Raw genomic sequence first — 22416 nt, 5'->3', positions numbered from 1 at the left:
GACTGCTTATTAGGCAGAAAAGCAGTAGGTGAGGGAAATGTGTGCATGATATCCACAATATCCACAAATATCCTCCCGATGTTTGTCTACTCTGCCACCCCTGCTGAAAAAACCCCCAGCTAAGACCAGCCTAGACAGGTTGGCTGGTCTTATCTGATTTAAGCTGGAAGTTGCTGGTTTAAGAGTAGGAAATAAACTCTGCTGCCCTTTATAAGCTTTATTGAGATGCACCTGAAGTTTTGCATTAACTACATTAACAGCAGTAATTAATTCAAGTTCACCCAAAAACACACAATGAACGTAAAGTTATTTTGCTCAAGTATATTTTCTGCTGGTTTATACAATATTTGCCAATAAAGCCCGACTTTTAGAAGTCTCAAAAGCATCAACAAATATTTAAAAGTCAGTATTTGACTGAACATTGATATGTTTTCACCTTGCCTGAATTCGTCTAGTAGTGTGTAGTCATAGCTGTGGCATATGAACAGCAAATTACTAAAAATATAATTAACTATTGGTTATTGATCATTATTATTGTTGAAGTGTTGGGCTAGCAATGTGTTGTTAGTAGTAATACTCAGAGGTGCATCTTCTTTTTCAGTAATTCAACTTAAATTGCAAAACCTGTGTATTAAATAATCTCAGTGCACACAGACTGAAGTAGTTTAAGTCTTTGGTTCTTTTAATTGTAATGATTTTGGCTCACATCTCAACAAATTAGAATACTTCATAAGACCAATAATTTAAAAATATATATAAAATGTATGATTTTCTGTTATTGATATCTTGTCTAAACCAACAAAACGTCTGCAGATCACTAGACTTAAACAGACAAATTATTTAGCCTTTTTTCCATGAACACCTCTCTTGTGAAATCGATGAATAAACAGTAAATACATAATAATTCATTCTTTAGATTTTTGACCGTGAAACCAATATATCCTTTAAATGAACACCCGTCTGAGGGGAACATGAAGAAATTGTTGACATATTTTGGAGCATGATTTTATTTAGTGTAAGAGTTTTGTTTATAGGACTGAGAAAAATGCACCTGTTTTCTTTGACCATGAAAAAAGTAAAAAGTCGTCTGAGATCGGCCATTACAGATTTTAATATGTGTATTACTAGAATCAGTCTTTAAAAAAGATTTTACACACATATATACAAAATATATATTTACAGCTATTTCCAAAAAACACGTCAGTGGATCAGTGCAGATCTGATGGACATATTTTAGTTTGTTAGGTGCTGCTCACAATCCATCCGTTGACTGAAAGCAGCTTTAACGTGTTCAGGATCACTCTGTAATAGTTTCTTTATCATGTTTGAGACAGCGCTGCATCTACAGTCTTCAGAGAAATCTCTCTTCTTCTGAGTTCTGGTTCTTCTGGGATCTTTTGACTCGTCTCGGTCTCGCTTTCTCCTGCAGGACAAGACACGTCATGTAAACATAATCCATGAGACCTCACAGTTAACTATCTGAGGTAAAGTTTAAATCAGTGTGTTTTATGAAGGACCTGACCTGACAAGACTTCAGACAGTCTGTGATCTCTGTGAGGTCAGAACGGAGAGAGAAACACATCAGTCAAGTGTTTGAATCAGATTGAATCTCAATATATCTGTTGTGTTGTGTGTCCTTGGCGGAGGAGGCTTTTGTTTGATCTCTTTGATGATTTTTATTTGTTTTATTGTTTAAATTGATCCATATCTTCTTCTTCTACAAACTCACACCTGAATCTCTGTGAATCATTTAACGGTGATTCAGAGTCAATCTCAGCAGATTTCAGATTTCATTATCAATATATCGGTATTTTTAATAACGGTGGTATGATTTTTAAAGCCATTTCTGATCTTTTGATACACATTACCAGCAGAACTGACAGGCCTACACTACACAGAGAGAGTACAGTAAGTTCTGTGAATGTAATCTGTGTGTACGTTGAAGGTTTTACAGTAAGTTTCTGATTTAACGTCTCAATTTTAAATCCAGGCCTGGACAAACAGGAATAGTCCTCTCTCCATGTTTTGTTGTTTTTCCTGTTTTCTGCAGCACTTTTCATACTCTTTATCCTGGCTGAAGCACATTTGTTTCATCTATAAGAACAATCGGCCAAAAATCCTGGCAGAGATTTCTTTAAAAATAAAAACATTTATTTAAAAATCTCTTCTTCCTGAGAAGCCTTCATTTATTTGATCCAAAATACAGCAAAAGCAGTAATACTGTAAAACGTGTTTTCTATTTAAATTAATCAGTTGTTATTTGGTTATTGTTAAAATGCTATTTACTTTTTGATGAGTTTTTAAGGATCATTACTAAAGATTGCATCAACGATGCTGAAAATTCAGATTCGATCACAGCAATAAATTCTATTTTAGAGATAAAATAAAAATAAAAAAACATGAAAACGTTACTGTCCAAAAAGCTTTTAACTGGTAGTGTGTGTTTTAAAAGGAGTCTGAGGTGGGTGTTCTGGGCAGTTTATATTGTATTGACATAAATTCAGAAATATATCATGATATAAATGTTGTTATTAAACACTCGCTTTTAAACACAGCTTCACACACACACACTGAATCACTGATATAATGAAACGACTGAAGAAAGGTGAGACAAGAAAAGCTGAAGCTGATCTAAAGGTTTGTAACAGAATCCATTCAGGTTTATACTCACTGGATCCTAAGAACGCAGAAATCATCAGAGATACAGCAAATAAACACTCAGACAGAAACACAATGAATCTGAGATCAGCCATCACACGGCCTCCAGACGCTGAAAAACACAGAAAGATGAAGAATCAGATTTTATTGTAGAGTAACATCAGCTCACATTCATTTAATACCATCAACTTTATGAAAAAGTGTTCTTCAGATGTTGTGTATTCACCTGATTTCAGGATCATTTCTGTTATTAATGCAGAGTTCAGTAAAACTACAACAACTGATCCAAACACATACACAGCAACATAACGCTGAAAACCTGAAACGACAATCACCTTCAGATAAATACATCATCAGCGCTTATTATATCAATAAAACAATGCTTTAATTCGTCACTGTTTTATTAGTAGAAGAATTCTCACGCTTTATATTTATCACTTTTATCCTGAAATGTTTCAGTGCTCATCATAAATTAGTCATCATTAAAACGGTTTTCTAATTGGGCATTGTGTTACCATAGAAACAATATTTCACATTTGACAATATTTACTGAATAATTTTTTTCTAATCTTGACAAATTGACAAACTCAGGTCAAAGACTTTAGCTTCAGTATTTAGCTGCTGTTTAATGAGAGAATATATTCATCTCAGAACGTTTTTTATTGCTTTATTTTTTATCTTAAACTTGATTAGACTTGATTTAGAGTTTAGACCTGTTTTATCAAATACAGGCTATATTTAACACACAAAAAAGTAATTTTACTTGACTTATAATACTATTCTGAAAGTCTTCTTTAAAAAACACAGCAGTCCTACATCTGTTTTCTTAAACTTATTTGAATTATGAATATTTCAGTTCAGAGATCAGGGTATTTTCTACAGTAAGAGGTTTATCAGTGATTTGAATTTTAATGTTATCATGTTTAAATGCTAACAACTGTATTGATTAGATTAATGACTTTGTCTGACAGAATCAAAAACAGAGAAGATGATCCATACTGTACCTTGAGACAATCTGAGAAAACCATAAATATAATCTGTGAAGAACATGAGCGTCCAGCGAACCTGCAGAAACATCACAACACAGCCCCATCCAATCGCATCTGAAACACAAGAGTCAGCTCTTCTGTCCTCAGACAAGATCAGTGTCGCTCTTTATTATAAACATCACCTGTTTGATAGTCCAGAGTGAATATGTAAAGAACGATCATCACTGCATTAGTCACCAATATGAAGATGATCATCACTGTCTTCACAACTGAAAGTGAAACTGAAAGAGACGAGAGAAAGAGACACGTCTGGTCAGGAATAAAGACACAGAGACGCATCTGAACACAGATCACTGAACAATCAACTAAACCAGAAAACACTGACTGTGTTTGATTTAAAAAAACACTGAAGACAGAAGCAGGAGACTAGATAAAAACGTGGAGACTAACAAGAGGGCAGAGCTAATAAATAACCATGACAAAAAACCAAAGGTAACCAGAGAAACAAACAAAATACAGAAAACAACTGAACAAAGAAACAACAGGAACAACAACAGATGAATGATTATTGATGGAAAACCTGATCATCAGTGATGGTGAACTTACTCAAAAACGTATACAGGTTATATATATAACCATTGTTCCTTGAGGAAAAGAGAATTGCGTTCTGAGATGTTTTGGGAACGCCTTCTGTGTGACCACGATCTGAATCTGCTGTAGAATCCGTCCATTGGAAGGAGCGATGTAAGGGCGGGTGGCGTCAGCAACCAGGAAAGTATAAAGGCATGTGCGGCAAAGCCGGCGCCAGCTTCATAGTCATGATGACCTGCGCTGACAGGGATGCCGGAAGTATGGCAGAGATGCAGTTCTTGTTCCTCAAAGAACCATGGTTACATTCATAACCTGTATACGTTCCTTTCCAGGGACTCAAACTGCGTCCAGAGACACTTTGTGAAAGAGATGCCCACGCTGCCAAAGTTCCAAATCCCTGCCCTGTGTCTATGTCTCGACATACATGACTAGGGCGAGAGGACTGATAACCCTGGGGTCATACCAATGTAGAGGGGTGGACCAAACCGCAGCGATGCAGATGTCCAAAACTGGGACATCTGCCAATTAGGCCTTTGAGGCCGCCATACCCTTGTCGAGTGAGTCCTGACTCCCATCGGCGAGGAGACCAGAGGACTCATAAGAAGTCATGATTGACTTGACAATCCACCGACTGATGGTCAACCTAGAAGCAGGCTGACCTCTCCTAGGTGGACCAACGCATACGAGCAATTGGTTCGACCTTCTCCACAAGGCTGCTTTGTGAACGTACATGTCCAGTGCTCACACTGGACACACACAGTTCAGCTTTGGTTAGGCTCCCAAAGGGGAGGAGGATGAAATGCCAGCAGTACGATTGGCCGTGGAGCAGTGGTAGTAGGGACCTTCACTGTGTAACCCACTCGAGGGTACAGAAAAGCTTTCGATAGACTGGGCACAAAGTCAAGATAAGAAGGGGCAACTGAAAGGGCCTCAAGGTTTCCTACTCTCTTTAGAGAAGTGATCGCCAATAAGAATGTAGTCTTAATAATCAGATAACGATCAGAAATCTCTTCTATGGGCTCGAAGGGGGTCTGCACAGGTCCCACATAGGAACACAATATCGTAAGGGCGGTCTCAACCAGAAATATTAATTCATGCGTTTATGACCTCAAGGTTAGATTAGTGTAATGCTTTATTGGGTGGTTGTTCTGCACGCTTAATAAACAAACTTCAGCTAGTCCAAAACGCAGCAGTCCTTACTAGAACTAGGAAGTATGATCATATTAGCCCGGTTCTGTCAACACTGCACTGGCTCCCTATCAAACATCGAATAGATTTTAAAATCTTATTAATTACCTATAAAGCCCTGAATGGTTTAGCTCCTCAATACTTGAGCGAGCTCTTATCACATTATAGTCCTGCACGTCCGCTGCGTTCTCAAAACTCTGGCCATTTGATAATACCTAGAATTTCAAAATCAACTGCGTGCGGCAGATCCTTTTCCTATCTTGCACCTAAACTCTGGAACAATCTCCCTAAATCTGTTCGGGAAGCAGAAACACTCTGCCAGTTTAAATCTAGATTAAAGACACATCTTTTAACTTAGCCTACACATAACACACCAACACACTTTTTATTATTCAAATCCGTTAAAGATTTTTAGGCTGCATTACTTAGATTTGCTGGAACCGGGAACACTACTCCTACAATACGAGGTACTTGTGACATCGTAAAAAAAGAATGGCATCTACGCTAATATTAGTCCTGTCTCTTTCTCAATCTGTTTTCACAGTTTGTGTCCAGACTAGATGGTGGATCAGCACACAGAGATTATGTTCATCAGAGACCAGAACACCTAGATGCGCCCGTGGACCAATCACCAGATCCTGATGCACACACACACACACACACACACACGCACACACTAAGTCATTTACACTACCTGACACAGCTGCGTTTAAAATTGAACTGGAAGTTAAGTGCTGGGCGTCCGGTCAGAGGAGAACTGACCCCAACTGAGTCTGGTTTCTCCCAAGGTTTTTTTTTTTTTTTCTCCATTCTGTATGCATGGGGTTTTGTTTCCTTGCCGCTGTCGCCTCTGGCTTGCTTGGTTGGGGACACTTAACTTCTAGTGACTATCGTTGAATTGACTACAGAGACCGTCTCTGCATTTAATAAGAAATTGGTCACTCTCGTCATTATACATCCCTGTCATTATACTGTACAGTGCTTTGATGCAACCTGTGTTGTTAAAAGCGCTATATAAATTAAAAATGATTGAAAATGATTGATTGACGATGAGCATGGTCACACAGACGCAGTTTCGTGTTCCCCAGAAAGAAACAGTAAATTACCGTTTCATACCAAAATACCAAATACTTTACAAAATAACATAGTCCTTTCAGTTCTTTAATAATGATTGATTGCAAGAAATTACTACAACATGATGCATTTATCCAAGCATATTTCAAGCTTTATTAGCATGCTGCTAGCATGAATTAGTACACTGATATGTCTAAGGCTAGTTAACTAGATATATCTTTATTTTCATCTTTTCTTCTACCTATGGAATTGTTTTATTAATTTTAATTTTCTGTGAATGGTCTTGATTAATCATTTCAAATCTTCTTTTCATCTCATTGAATGTATCTGTTTTTTTGTAATTTTTTTAAATTTTCGTTTTCATCTTATTATTTTAAGTCCATGGAATTGTTTAATGATTTTCGATCTTCATTTTCATGTTATTTTCTGTCTATGTTGTTTAATGATTTCTGATCTTCAGTTTTGTGTGTTTGGATCAGTGAGTCAGATCATTTTATGAAAACAGTTCATTTAAAATAAATTAATAAACTTAACTAGAAAGCAGATCTGCTGCATAATAACTAATGAAGCAGAAACAAATGAGAGCTTGATATATGAACAGATGAATATGATTGTCTTAGGATACACACACACACATGTACACACACACACACACGAGTATGATGATTCAGTGTAATGTTCAGGAATCAAACTTGTTTGTTTTAGTGAATCAGTTATTATATCAGTATTATAATGTGTTTCTGTAAACACTGAAGATAATATCACAGAGACACTGATGAAGAAATCAGAAATCAGATCATAATTAAGATCATACTTACAGCCCAGTCTATAATAGCATCTTTTAAGCCATGCGTCATTCATCATCAGCATTAACAGTGGTACAATAATAATTATGATGAATCCTGAACACAAGAGAGTAATTATTTTAATGTTCTTCGTGTTCACAGCAGATTGTTGGCGCTAGAGAATAATCAAAATGTTAAAATGCAATAAAACACAGATGACGTGAGATCATTTTAAATATGAACTGACCTCCTCTGGTCGATCCAAACGTGTAGAAGAGGAGGATGAACTGTAAAGTTGGCAGAATCTGAAAGATCATATCAGCCACGAGATTAAAGATCTTAAGTGCCTGTCCGGTTTTCTTCCAGACCTCTGTCGCTAAAACTAGAGGAAACATTAAAAAAATATGATTTGATTGAAGCTTTGAGCCATTAATATCAGAATTAAAAAAATAAACAATAAAAATAAAAACAAAAACATGAAGTGGACAGAATTAACACAACTGTGTTTCATTAAAAACTGCATTATGATATTTCAGAAAAATACCACTATATGTACTATTTCTGTTAATAATCTGTAGATCAGAATATTAACATCTGTTTGTAGTTCAGTATTAAAATCTATATAAATTATTAGATTACAGTTTGTCTCAGTTGACTGGACACACACTGTAACGCCTAGCCAGCAGAGGAGCCCTCACCTGAGTGCTAGCTGTGCTCAGGCTCCTCTGCTCATTTCCTGTTAGAGGGCTTTATCTCTAGAAGCTCTCCACATGGTTACTGCCAAGTATTGCCAGTTTGACTGCCTTACCGAGCTTTCCTATTACTACTCTGTGTTGATATTAATGTGTATGACCATAGCCTCTTTGCCTGACTCATGTTCCCCGGATTCTTATCTGTCTTGTTTGCCTGATTGGAGTGTTAACCTGTTGCCGACTCACTGCCTGCCCATTTACTCTGAGATCCGGATTACCCCTGAACCTGTTTGCTCTTTGGACTGTCTGCCTGGTATTGACCCTGCACTTGTTTTACCATTGATGTCTTTCGTCTTTACCTCCAATAAACTACCGCCAATGGATTCTACCCTGTCTTCTGCGTCATCGTTACACACACACAGCTTTTTTCTAATAATGCACTTATTAAAAGTATATATTGACATGAAGATTACTGAATTTAAAGCAAATATTCAGCTGTCGATGCACAACTACTGTAAACTTCTTCAGAACTGAGTCCATCTACTGTATGGAGAAAGTTTGGTGTGTGTGTGTGTGTGTGTGTGGTTTGGTCAGGTCAGTATAAAAGTAATGGAGGTCTATATAGAAGTCTATGGAAAGTTTTAGTTACAGTAATTTGTACTGTAAGTTGGAAAAAAATGTCTGGTAAATGACAATTGTAAATATTTTCATTCTTTGTTCAAAACCTATATCCTGACCCTTGGTCTATTTTCTTTTTGTTTCTATTTTCTATTTACTTTTGGCCTTTTCTATAACAATGATTGGTTGATGTTCGGTAAAGCAGCGAGTGTTTGCAGAAATGAGGAGTCAGTTTGAGGCACTGATGAATTAATGTCACATTTTGATCAGTTGAAAAATAAAATGGTATTTCCTGTCAGTTTTTTGTGTGTTACATAGAGAACTGTGTGTTGTGTTTTGCAAAAAGTGTTTCATGAAACTTAAAACTCAAGTCAAAGGCAGAGAATTAGCGTATGTTTTGTAGATTTGGTGTATGTTTCTGGTGTTTGAGTGTCAGGTTTCAAAAACTGTGTGTCAAGTTAGGATTTGGTAAGCAGTTCAGAAAACTGTAAGGAACTAAGAGTTCAGCAGGACAGTGGTGATGAATATAGCATTGATTCAGATTTGCTCCTTTTACTCTTTACCTTTCTATAGTTAAAGCCGGTCTGATAAATGTGTAAACGATTAGTGAAGTGATTTTCTGTGATGCGTGTAGTTAACTGAGCACTTTAAAAGACGCAGAAGTGCTGTACAGATCAAATAAAACAAGAATTTGCATGAAATGATAGAAAACAATTGTTGGGATGACTGTGAACTCTTGGAGCGGTCGAGGAGTTTGGAGAAGCATGTGAGATCGAAGGAGAAGAAGTGTGATTTGTTTAGATCAGACTAGACTCATGGCACCTGATCACATGATTATCAATCTCACAGAGATACTGACTGTAAAAGGCTTTGCAGAGGCAGAACACAAACACCAACACAAACAGGGCGATGATCACGGCTCTGTCAAACTCAGCGTAGCTCAGAAGCTTTGCCAAGCACTTGTGAAGAGAGCTGGAAGAAAACAAGAGGTGAAGAAGAAACTGCATTAGAATCAAACATGAACACGGGCTAACACAACACAAACACTGCTGTCAGTAAACTGCTGTCTTTATGTACAGTAAATAATCTTACAGTACTGTATTTTTAACGACAGTCTGTGTGTTTCTGAGACTGTTCTGTTTTCAGTCTGCTCCTGATGACCTTTGTGCTGCTCGTATGATGTCTGTCAGGAACACAAGACATTTAGTGGTAATTTTCATTTTGTTAACATTACCTCATAGATTAGTGTAAGGTTGCAGATTTAATTCATAATCAGCTGCGTCAGAGAGCATTTAATAAGATGATTCAGACGCATAAACACAGAGATTCACTGAACAGATGATCTGTCATAACATACTATATGTGTGTGTGTGTGTGTGTGTGTGATTTTTCTTGCTGCAGAATATTCGGAATATTACAGAATAAAGTTTTAATATATAGTTTAATGCGCTGATGATAATGATGGATGTTTACCTGAATACACAACAAGTAAGACAACAACATATTCTGCCACATAACTGTAGTTCAGAATCAATGTTTTAACTGTGCCTGTAAAACAGAACATATTTCATGACTTCCATGATACATGATACACAACTAAAGCACAAGTGCCACTAATACACGTTTTAACACATTTTCTATTGGTAAATCCCCAGACTAAGATGATGTACATCTGGGTATTATAGTTTACTTCCTGATCACTAATAAACAGATCAAATGAATCATACCTGTGAAATGAAAAATATACGGAGCCGTCCAGAGCAGCAGGAGAGGCCTCAGAAAATAAAGAGCGCAACAACAGACCGACTCACTCACAGACCCTGAAACAAACAAACAAATAATAACGTAGATGTACTAATAAACAAATACTTAACTGACAATCATAAGTGAATCAATGACCTTCAGAAACACCCCAGAAAACAAACGCCAGAAACATCAGAACATTTGGACAGAAGACCAGAAACATCTGAAGACGGAAGACTGGTTCTGAAGAGAAAACACAATCTCTGTTCAGTTAAAGAGCGATTCTACATTTAATTACATATGTATTCATTATTTAAACTAACGTTATCAGCCATTCTATTCTATTCAAACACACTTTTCTGTTGTTTCTGACCATAACATTCATAACTTAATGAATCAAACTCAACACAAAACTAATATTACAAATGACTAAACTACTAATTTTGGTATCCGTTGACTTACCCAATAGTTTCAGTACCAAGTTTATATTAGTTGAACAGCGACTCCAGAAAGAGCCAGTGTGAACTGTACATGTGTACTGTCCCTCATCTTCAGATCTCAGATCATAAAGAAGGAGAGAGAAGTTTCCATGTTGAATCTGATCAGTGAAGAAATGAGCTCTGTCCTGATAATCCTGCTGCTGGGCTTCTGCTCGACTCTCTCCGTCCTGATACAGATGAACTAAAGACTCGTTTCTTCTCCACTCCACCTTCAGATTGCTCGTTCCAGAGGGTTTATTATGATAACAGGGCAAAACCACTGAAGATCCAAGAGGAACGGTCATGTAATGCGAAGGTTTCACAGAGAATCCTGAAAATGAGCATTTTTAATGTAAAATGTTAAAACAAAAAAAGTGAGGCACATTTTGTGACTTTTTTTCAATCAATCAATCAATCATTTTTATTTATATAGCGCTTTTAACAACACAGGTTGCATCAAAGCACTATACAGTATAATGACAGGGATGTATAATGACGAGTGACCAATTTCTTATTAAATGCAGAGACGGTCTCTGTAGTCAATTCAACGATAATCACTAGACGTTAAGTGTCCCCAACCAAGCAAGCCAGAGGCGACAGCGGCAAGGAAACAAAACCCCATGCATACAGAATGGAGAAAAAAACCTTGGGAGAAACCAGACTCAGTTGGGGTCAGTTCTCCTCTGACCGGATGCCCAGCACTTAACTTCCAGTTCAATTTTAAACGCAGCTGTGTCAGGTAGCATAAATGACTTAGTGTGTGTGTGTGTGTGTGTGCATCAGGATCTGGTGATTGGTCCACGGGCGCATCTAGGTGTTCTGGTCTCTGATGAACATAATCTCTGTGTGCTGATCCACCATCTAGTCTGGATACAAACTATGAAAACAGATTGAGAAAGAGACAGGACTAATATTAGCGTAGATGCCATTCTTTTTACGATGTCACAAGTATATCGTATTGTAGGAGTAGTGTTCCCGGTTCCAGTAAATCTAAGTAATGCAGCCTAAAAATCCTTTAACGGATTTGAATAATAAAAAGTGTGTTGGTGTGTTATGTGTAGGCTAAGTTAAAAGATGTGTCTTTAATCTAGATTTAAACTGGCAGAGTGTGTCTGCTTCCCGAACAGAGTTAGGAGATTGTTCCAGTTTTTGATTGTTGAGTTTAGGTGCTAGATAGGAAAAGGATCTGCCACCGCAATTGATTTTGATATTCTAGGTATTATCAAATGGCCAGAGTTTTGAGAACGCAGCGGACGTGCAGGACTATAATGTGATAAGAGCTCGCTCAAGTATTGAGGAGCTAAACCATTCAGGGCTTTATAGGTAATTAATAAGATTTTAAAATCTATCTGATGTTTGATAGGAGCCAGTGCAGTGTTGACAGAACTGGGCTAATATGATCATACTTCCTAGTTCTTGTAAGGAGGAGGCGGAAGCCGACTGCGATTCCAATATGAATTAATATTTCTGCATTAGAGGTTGAAAGCATAGGTCGTAATTTAGATATATTTTTAAGATGGAAAACGCAGTTTTACAGATGCTAGAAACATGATTTTCGAAGGAAAGATTGCTGTCAAACAGCACACCTAGGTTCCTAACTGATGATGAAGAATTAACAGAGCAGCTATCAAGTGATAGGCTGTGTTCTAGATTATTATATGTGGGGTTTTTAGGTCTGATTATTACCACCTCTGTTTTTTTTAGAATTTAGCATTAAGAAGTTACTCATCATCCAGCTTTTTATATCGACTATGCATTCTGTTAGATTCTCAATTTGGTGTGTATCACCAGGCTGCGCTGAAATATAGAGCTGAGTATCATCAGCATAGCAGTGAAAGCTAACACCATGACTCCTGATAATATCTCCCAGAGGTAACATGTACAGGTTGAAAAGTAACGGTCCTAGCACTGAGGCTTGAGGAACTCCATATTTCACTTTTGAGCGATACCTCCTCATTTATTGCTACAAACTGATAGCGGTCAGATAGATATGATTTAAACCATGCTAAGGCGCTTCCTCTAATGCCAACATAGTTTTCTAGTCTATCCAAGAGAATGTTGTGATCGATAGTATCGAATGCTGCGCTAAGATCTAATAGCACTAATAACGAGATAAAACCACGATCCGATGATAGAAGCAGGTCATTAGTAACTCTAATGAGAGCAGTCTCAGTACTATGGTACTGTTATAAACAGTGAATAACTATAATATAAACTATGAATAACTGTTAAACCACCCCAAAAAGTGCATTATTAGTACATCATTAGGGTCATGACTGTACAGCAGTGTCTCGTCTTCATTATTTATTTTCACGTCTCTTCAATCTCACGCTTTTGCACAACTTTCAGATATGAACAATGGAGAATGTTATTCTTTTCTCTGCTTTTTATATCTGCTTGTTGAGGAAAAACTCTTCATCTGTCACTTTTTAAAGAAGAAATAAAGCAGCTTTACAGTGAAGAAGATAAACAGAAAGGAGTTCTGCTGAAAAATAACTCTAAAAAGAGGATAAGAGTAGACAGTCGTTAGTAAAAATGGTTTGAATAAACTAAAAGAACATTTCTGTTAAATGATAAAGAATATCTCCCTGAATCGTCACTTGCACCGTCTCTCACATGTATAGTTTATCCTTCTCTGTTAGCGAGCAGGGATTCACGTGTGATAAATACAGGGAAATTGCTAGGCTGACAGAGAAGGTTTTAGAATTAGAGACATGCATCCAAACTTTAATTGAGGACAGTAAGAATGCGAGGGCTGTAGATACTTCTTTCGATGCGACTAGTACAGTGAATCATGTACATTGTTCAGTTCCAGCTTCAGAGCCCCTGCAGCAGGGCAATTGGGTGACCGTGAGGCGGGCTAGTCGCGGGTCAAAACACCGCTCATCCGTTCCTATCAGAACATCAAACAGGTTCTCCCCACTCCAGTGACGCACCCACTGAGAAACCTGATCAAAGTGCTCTAGTAATTGGCGATTCTATTGTACGGAACGGGAAAATAGAGACACCAGCCACCGTAGTCCAATGCTCACCGGGAGCCAGAGCGTCTGACATCTTGTCAAATTTAAAAGTGCTGGCTAATGCTAAACGTAAATTTCGTAAGATTGTTATTCACGTCGGCTCTAATGATGTTCGACTTCGCCAGTCGGAGATCACTAAAAATAATATTAAAGAGGTGTGTGAATTTGCAAGCACAATGTCGGACAATGTAATATGCTCCGGTCCCCTCCCTGCTTACCGGGGTGATGAGATTTACAGCAATTTTGGTGCTGCATATAACATTATCCACAGAATCATGTGCTAGTCAGAAATCTTCTGTCATGTTTGTACTGGCTACTGTATACAGGCCACCAGGGCACAGCACTAATAAACTAGATCTAATACTGTCACATAGAATGGATGTTAAAATGGTTGAAGTACTGGAGCAAAGTGATGACATTTCAGATCACTATCTAGTCTTGTGTGAACTCTGTATAGATAAACCTGTAAACTCTGCACCTTATTACAAGTATGGTAGAACCATCACTTCCACCACAAAAGAAAGCTTTCTAAATAACCTTCCTGACTTATCTCAATTCCTTAGCTCATCCAATACGACGCAAAAACTTGATGATATAACAGAAACTATGCACTCTCTTTTTTCTAGCACTTTAGATACAGTTGCTCTCTTGCACTTAAAAAGATAAAAAAACAATCTGACTCCATGGTATAATGAAAACACACGCACCCTAAAGAGAGCAGCCTGGAAAATGGAGCGCAGTTGGAGAAAAACTAAATTAGAAGTATTTTCGTACTGCCTGGCGCGGAGAGTATGCTGTCATACAGAAAAGCATTAAAAATTGCAAGATCTGATTATTTTTCATCCCTTTTAGAAGAAAACAAACACAACCCCCGGTATTTATTCAGTACAGTAACTAAATTAACAAAAAATAAAACGTCAACAGGTGCTAATATGCCCCAAGAGTATAGCTGCAAGGAGTTCATGAAATTCTTTACTTCTAAGATTGATGCCATCAGAGATAAAATTGTAACTATGGAGCCGTCAACTACAGTTTCACATCAGATAGTGAGCTTTAGATCCCCTGAGGAAAAATTACACTCTTTCTCTATTATAGGTGTCACGAACAGCACCTCTGTGGCTCTCTCCGACCACCACCGGAGGGAGCTCTCACCGGAGTACTGATCATCAAAGGACTCAATTTCCACAACCCCGTACCTTGGGCTGATTAGAGCCACCAGGTGTTTCTCATCACTCCCAACCTTTATAATGAACTTCCCCATGATCACTCTTCGTGAAGTCTTGTTTGTCTACACAGCAATTCCAGCGTTTATTCTTGTTTTGATTATCTGTTGCCGACCTTGACCGTATAACGTTTCTGTGATTGTTCTCTGCCTGCCTACTGACCTATTATCGTTTTGTCTTCTGGATCTCCCTTGTTGCTCTGTTTGGTCCTGTTTGACCTCGCCTGTTTGACTACGATTAAACCCTGTCGCACATGGATCCAACCGCCTATGACTCTTCATTACAGAAGACTTCGCCACAAACGGATCCAGCGGAAATGTATTATCTGATGTCAGAAGTCTCGTCCCAAGCTACCATCCTCGCCACGCATCAGCAACAGCTGCATAAGCTCACCACGTTGACGGAAGAGCTGGTGAGGTCTATTCAAGCGTTAACCCTTGCCGCCGCTAACCCAACCCAACACACCACCCCACCAGCTCAGCCCGTTCAACCAACCATGATGCCGCCTCAACCTAACCTTAATCCGCGTCTCAGTTTACCCGACAAATTCCACTCTCCACTCGGAATCTATACGCCTTTGTGATCCACTCTCCCAAACATCATCCTTGGACTACCCTGGCTTGAGACTCACAACCCCACTATATCCTGGACTGATCACCAAATAACACGCTGGTCAACCAACTGCCGCAAACACTGTCTTAACGCCCCTGTGCACCAATCTCCCACCAAACCACTTCCCGCTGAAGAAAAAGTCACTATTTTACATGAACTTCCTGTTGAATATCAAGACTTAGCCTCTGCATTTAGTGAAAAGGGGGCAACACAATTACCACCTCACCGTCCGTATGATTGCGCCATTGACCTCATGCCAGGTTGCGTTCCTCAACGCGATCGTGTCTTCCCTCTCTCACAACCGGAATCAGAGGCAATGAAATCCTACATCGAGGAGGAACTCGCCAAGGGATTCATCCGCCCCTCTACGTCTCCAGCATCTGCAGGGTTTTCTTTGTAAAGAAGAAGGATGGGAGTCTTCGACCCTGCATTGACTATCGTGGACTGAATGAGGTCACGATTAAATACCGCTACCCCTTGCCACTAGTACCAGCCTCCTGGAACAACTTCGCAAGACCGCCAAGTTCTTCACAAAGTTAGATCTCCGAAATGCCTACAACCTGATCCGTATCAGAGAGGGAGATGAATGGAAAATGGCTTTTTCCACAACTTCCGGCACTACGAATAACTTGTTATGCCATTCGGGCTCGCGAACAGTCCATCGGTCTTCCAAGCCTTCGTGAATGAGGTATTTAGAGACATGCTAAACCAGTTTCTAATCGTTTACATGGATGATATACTCGTCTACTCTGATAGCTTTGATTCTCATGTCTCTCATGTTAGAACTGTTCTCCGACGCCTGATAGAGAATCAATTGTATGCCAAGCTCAAAAATGTGAATTCCATAAGACGCAAGTGGCTTACCTGGGGTATATCATCAGTTCGGAGGGGGTGACCATGGACGAGCACAAGGTCAAGGTAGTCGTGGAGTGGCGCGCCCTCCACAGTAAAGGAACTGCAACGATTTCTGGGCTTCTCTAATTTTTATCGAAGGTTCATTCGTAATTTCAGTACTGTAGCCGCCTCTCACCACACTTGTCAAAAGGAATTGTCATCGCCTATCATGGTCACCTGACAGCATCCAGGCATTTGATATGCTCAAGAAAAATTCACGTCCGCCTTGATACTCCATCACCCAGACCCGAATCGAGAGTTTATTGTGGAGGTGGATGCATCTAATGTAGGCATTGGAGCAATTTTATCTCAACGTCACGGACAGCCAGCGAAACTCTTCCCATGTGCCTACTTCTCCCGTAAGCTTAACTCCGCTGAGCGTAACTCACGATGTGGGAGATAGAGAACTTCTCGCTATGAAGTCCGCCCTTGAGGAGTGCCGGCATTGGCTAGAAGGAGCTAAATTACCGTTTACCATTCTGACCGACCACAGAAACCTGGAATACATTCAATCTGCTAAACGACTGAATTCACGGCAAGCCAGATGGTCGCTGTTTTTCTCCAGGTTTGACTTCAAAGTTACGTATCGTCCTGGTTCAAAGAACACTAAGGCGGATGCCCTATCCAGACAATTTGAGAGCGTTCCTCAGGAATTCTCTCACGATCCTATCATACCACCAACCCGCATCGTTGCTCCCGGTCCAGTGGGACATCATGACCGAGATCACAGAAGCTCAACTTTCCGAACCAGCCCCACCAGCATGCCCTCCCAATCGAACTTACGTGCCTCAAGTCTTAAGACAAAGAGTTCTTCATTGGGTTCATGATACCCCAGCGCCGGTCATCCAGGCATCACAGCCACCCTCCAGCTAGTTAACAACCGTTTCTGGTGGCCAACCATTCGCTCAGACACCATCCATTTTGTTCAACAATGCGAAACGTGCAATATCACAAAGACCTCCCATCAACGCCCAGCAGGACTCCTTCAACCACTACCCATACCGGAAAGACCGTGGTCTCACATAGCCATAGACTTTGTAACTGATCTACCGGTCTACAACTCCTTCACCACGGTGCTCACAGTTGTGGATCGGTTTTCCAAATCTTGCAGGTTCATACCTTTGCCTAAGCTACCCACAGCCTGGGAGACTGCTGAAGTACTGCTGCAACAGGTATTCTGCTTCTATGGCCTACCCGAAGACATCGTGTCTGATCGCGCCCACAGTTCACCTCTCGAGTCTGGCAGGCTTTCTGCTCACAACTCAACATTAACGTAAGTCTAACCTCAGGGTATCACCCTTAATCCAATGGTCAAGCCGAACGTCAGAACCAAGAACTGTCACAATTCCTCCGGAATTACTGCCACAACAACCAACAGGACTGGAGCCGCTTATTTAGTCTGGGCGGAGAACGCACAGAACTCGTTAAGGAAACAATCCACCGGGCTAACTCCCTTTCAATGCGTACTGGGCTTTCAGCCTCCATTATTTCCCTGGTCTGGGCAACCCTCCACACTACCTGCAGTCAACTCGTGGCTACAAAGGAGTGAAGAGGTCTGGAACTCCGCTCACGTCCATCTCAGAGGAGCAGTCGGAAGGTTCCAAGCTCAGGCAAATCGTCGTCGCCGAGATGCACCGGAGTACTCTCCTGGTGACTGGGTTTGGCTATCAACCCGAGACCTCCGCCTTCGGCTAACCTGCAGGAAATTAAGTCCAAGGTACGTGGGTCCTTTCAAAATCATTTCTCAAATCACTCCAGTTTCTTACTGTTTGATCTCCCTGCTAATTACCGCATTACTTCTACTTTCCACGTCTCGTTGCTCAAACCCGCCGGTGGCCCGGGAGGAGAGAGGGACCAGGATGAGGTCGCTGCCAACGACGCCCCTCCCTTAATCATCGACGGCGAGGAGGCCTACCAGGTTCGAGAAATCCTGGATTCACGACGCCGAGGCAGGGAATTACAGTACCTCATTGATTGGGAAGGCTATGGACCCGAGGAGAGGACTTGGATACCTGCTCGAGACATTCTCGATCCTGCGCTCACTGCCACCTTTCACCATGACCATCCCGACAAACCTGCTCCCAGACCCCGTGGAAGACCTCGGCGTCGAATCACTCCTCGCTTCGAGCCGCTCGCAGGGGGCTCTGTCACGAACAGCACCTCTGTGGCACTCTCCGACCCCCACCGGAGGGAGCTCTCACCGGAGTACTGATCATCAAAGGACTCAATTTCCCACAACCCCGTACCTTGGGCTGATTAGAGCCACCAGGTGTTTCTCATCACTCCCAACCTTTATAATGAACTTCCCATGATCACTCTTCGTGAAGTCTTGTTTGTCTACACAGCAATTCCGAGCGTTTATTCTTGTTTTGATTATCTGTTGCCGACCTTGACCGTGATATACGTTTCTGTGATTGTTCTCTGCCTGCCTACTGACCTATCGCCTGTTATTGTTTTGTCTTCTGGATCTCCCTTGTTGCTCTGTTTGCTCCTGTTTGACCTCGCCTGTTTGACTACGATTAAACCCTGTCGCACATGGATCCAACCGCCTATGACTCTTCATTACAATAGGAGAAGACTTGAACAAACTTGTTAAATCATCTAAACCAGCAACATGTATGTTAGACCCTATTCCATCTAAACTATTAAAAGATTTGCTTCCAGAAGTCATAGATCCTATTTTGAACATTATTAATTCATCACTGTCATTAGGATATGTTCCCAAAACCTTCAAACTGGCTGTAGTTAAGCCTCTTATTAAGAAACCACATCTTGATCCCAACAGACCAATCTCTAATCTCCCTTTTCTGTCAAAGATACTAGAAAGGTAGTATCCTCACAACTGTATTTCTTTTTAGAAAAAATGGTGTCTGTGAGGATTTCCAATCAGGTTTTAGACCGTACTATAGTACTGAGACTGCTCTCATTAGAGTTACTAATGACCTGCTTCTATCATCGGATCATGGTTTTATCTCGTTATTAGTGCTATTAGATCTTAGCGCAGCATTCGATACTATCAATCACAACATTCTCTTGGATAGACTAGAAAACTATGTTGGCATTAAAGGAAGTGCCTTAGCATGGTTTAAATCATATCTATCTGACCGCTATCAGTTTGTAGCAATAAATGAGGAGGTATCATATCGCTCAAAAGTGAAATATGGAGTTCCTCAAGGCTCAGTGCTAGGACCGTTACTTTTCAACCTGTACATGTTACCTCTGGGAGATATTATCAGGAGTCATGGTGTTAGCTTTCACTGCTATGCTGATGATACTCAGCTCTATATTTCAGCGCAGCCTGGTGATACACACCAAATTGAGAATCTAACAGAATGCATAGTCGATATAAAAAGCTGGATGATGAGTAACTTCTTAATGCTAAATTCTGAAAAAAACAGAGGTACTAATAATCAGACCTAAAAACCCCACATATAATAATCTAGAACACAGTCTATCACTTGATAGCTGCTCTGTTAATTCTTCATCATCAGTTAGGAACCTAGGTGTGCTGTTTGACAGCAATCTTTCCTTCGAAAATCATGTTTCTAGCATCTGTAAAACTGCGTTTTTCCATCTTAAAAATATATCTAAATTACGACCTATGCTTTCAACCTCTAATGCAGAAATATTAATTAATGCGTTTATGACCTCGAGGTTAGATTATTGTAATGCTTTATTGGGTGGTTGTTCTGCACGCTTAATAAACAAACTTAAGCTAGTCCAAAACGCAGCAGCCAGAGTCCTTACTAGAACTGTAACATCCAGCCAGCAGAGGAGCCCTCTCCCGATTACTGACTCGAGCCGCTCCTCTATCACCACTTCCTGTTTGATGCTATTTAACCGTAGAGCACCATGTGCTCTACGCGAAGTATTGCCAGCCTGTCTGCCTTACCTAAGCGTTTACCCATTGTGCTATTGACTATCATTGTGTATGACCATTGCTTGCTTTATCGACTCACGGCTTCACAGATCTTCCTTATTTGTTACGGTAACCGATCTCTATTGAACTTTGTTATTGACCTTTGCCTTCCATCGACTTTGCCCACGGATATCCCTTTGTGTATGTTTGCCTTCCGGACTGATATTACTGTTGCCAACCCTTGCTTGTCTTTGACCATTCTCATCTGTGTGTGTGTTTCTAATAAACATCTGCAAAGGAATCGAGTCGGCTTCCGCTCTTCTCCTTACAAGAACTAGGAAGTATGATCATATTAGCCCGGTTCTGTCAACACTGCACTGGCTCCCTATCAAACATCGGATAGATTTTAAAATCTTATTAATTACCTATAAAGCCCTGAATGGTTTAGCTCTCAATACTTGAGCGAGCTCTTATCACATTATAGTCCTGCACGTCCGCTGCGCTCTCAAAACTCTGGCCATTTGATAATACCTAGAATATCAAAATCAATTGCGGGCGGCAGATCCTTTTCCTATCTAGCACCTAAACTCAACAATCAAAAACTGGAACAATCTCCCTAACTCTGTTCGGGAAGCAGACACACTCTGCCAGTTTAAATCTAGATTAAAGACACATCTTTTAACTTAGCCTACACATAACACACCAACACACTTTTTATTATTCAAATCCGTTAAAGGATTTTTAGATTTGCTGGAACGGGAACACTATCTCCTACAATACGATGTACTTGTGACATCGTGAAAAGAATGGCATCTACGCTAATATTAGTCCTGTCTCTTTCTCAATCCGTTTTCACAGTTTGTATCCAGACTAGATGGTGGATCAGCACCCAGAGATTATGTTCACCAGAGACCAGAACACCTAGATGCGCCCGTGGACCAATCACCAGTTCCTGATGCAAACACACACACACGCACACACTAAGAAATTTACACTACTTGACACAGCAGCGTTTAAAATTGAACTGGAAGTTAAGTGCTGGGTGTCCGGTCAGAGGAGAACTGACCCCAACTGAGTCTGGTTTCTCCCAAGGTTTTTTTTTCTCCATTCTGTATGCATGGGGTTTTGTTTCCTTGCCGCTGTCGCCTCTGGCTTGCTTTGTTGGGGACACTTAACTTCTAGTGATTATCGTTGAATTGACTACAGAGACCGTCTCTGCATTTAATAAGAAATTGGTCACTCTCGTCATTATACATCCCTGTCATTGTACTCTTCTACATTATATTGTACAGTGCTTTGATGCAACCTGTGTTGTTAAAAGCGCTATATAAATAAAAATGATTGATTGATTGACTGATTGAATATTACTACAAATAATGACACACATCCTATAGAAGACTGAGTTCAGATTTTCTACTAAACAATAAATCCTTGCACATTTTTTCTACAGAAATTATCTGCTTGGAGCTTTTATAGTGTACTTTATTTACTGACTTTCATTTACAAACCAAACTAATCAAAATTCTGGTTTAGTACATTAATCAGAGAAATAAGAGGTTTGTTTTATTCGTCATTTTTTTACTTACTCAGTTTCAGCTCTTTTCTGACTGAACACACACACTCCTGGTCGCTGTAAACGTTACATGTGTAACCCCTTCATCTTCAGTTCTCAGGTTTTTCAGCCGGAGGGAGAAGTTTCCATCTGTAATGTTCTTGTTTAAGAAATGAGCTCTTTTGTGATAATCCTTGTGCTGTTTTTCTGGTCGACTCTTGCCGTCTTCATACAGATGAACCAGAGTCTCGTCTCTTCTCCACTCCACCTTCAGACTGTTCTTTAAGAAGCGCCGGTCCACCTGACAGACCAAATCCACTGAACCTCCTGAGAAATGACTTTACCACTCGTAAAGAGATCTATAAAAACAGAAACATGTTTTCATGTGAAAATAATAATAATGATAAAGAAATAAAATAAAACACCACACTTGCAAAAC

The 22416-nt window shown here is 40.0% G+C and overlaps 1 protein-coding gene across 3 annotated transcripts; it reads right to left on the bottom strand.

Annotated features, from left to right (window-relative positions):
• Positions 1-1086: 1086 nt before the first annotated feature.
• LOC122330463 lies at positions 1087-22191 on the bottom strand. Of its 3 annotated transcripts, none has more exons than XM_043227493.1 (15): positions 22012-22191; positions 10801-11148; positions 10495-10581; positions 10323-10415; positions 10069-10143; positions 9688-9778; positions 9455-9567; positions 7533-7667; positions 7319-7402; positions 3830-3928; positions 3663-3761; positions 2885-2977; positions 2672-2770; positions 1523-1551; positions 1087-1423 (listed from the first exon to the last, which is right to left on the bottom strand). In XM_043227493.1, the coding sequence occupies exons 8-15, from the start codon at positions 7600-7602 to the stop codon at positions 1352-1354; spliced, it is 645 nt and encodes a 214-aa protein (XP_043083428.1). In that variant the 5' UTR covers positions 7603-7667; positions 9455-9567; positions 9688-9778; positions 10069-10143; positions 10323-10415; positions 10495-10581; positions 10801-11148; positions 22012-22191; the 3' UTR covers positions 1087-1351. The 3 variants fall into 3 exon arrangements, 2 of the variants coding, with proteins under 2 accessions (XP_043083428.1, XP_043083436.1); XM_043227501.1 differs by having other exon boundaries at positions 1087-1420; XR_006248020.1 differs by lacking the exons at positions 1087-1423; positions 1523-1551; positions 2672-2770; ... (3 more) ...; positions 7319-7402; positions 9688-9778 and having other exon boundaries at positions 7649-7667; positions 22012-22190.
• Positions 22192-22416: the final 225 nt, after the last annotated feature.

Source organism: Puntigrus tetrazona, chromosome 3 (genome assembly GCF_018831695.1).
Source record: "Puntigrus tetrazona isolate hp1 chromosome 3, ASM1883169v1, whole genome shotgun sequence".
NCBI classification, from domain to species: Eukaryota; Metazoa; Chordata; class Actinopteri; order Cypriniformes; family Cyprinidae; genus Puntigrus; species Puntigrus tetrazona.
Note: the sequence above shows the minus strand (reverse complement) of the source record. Positions and strands in the feature narration are given on the sequence as shown.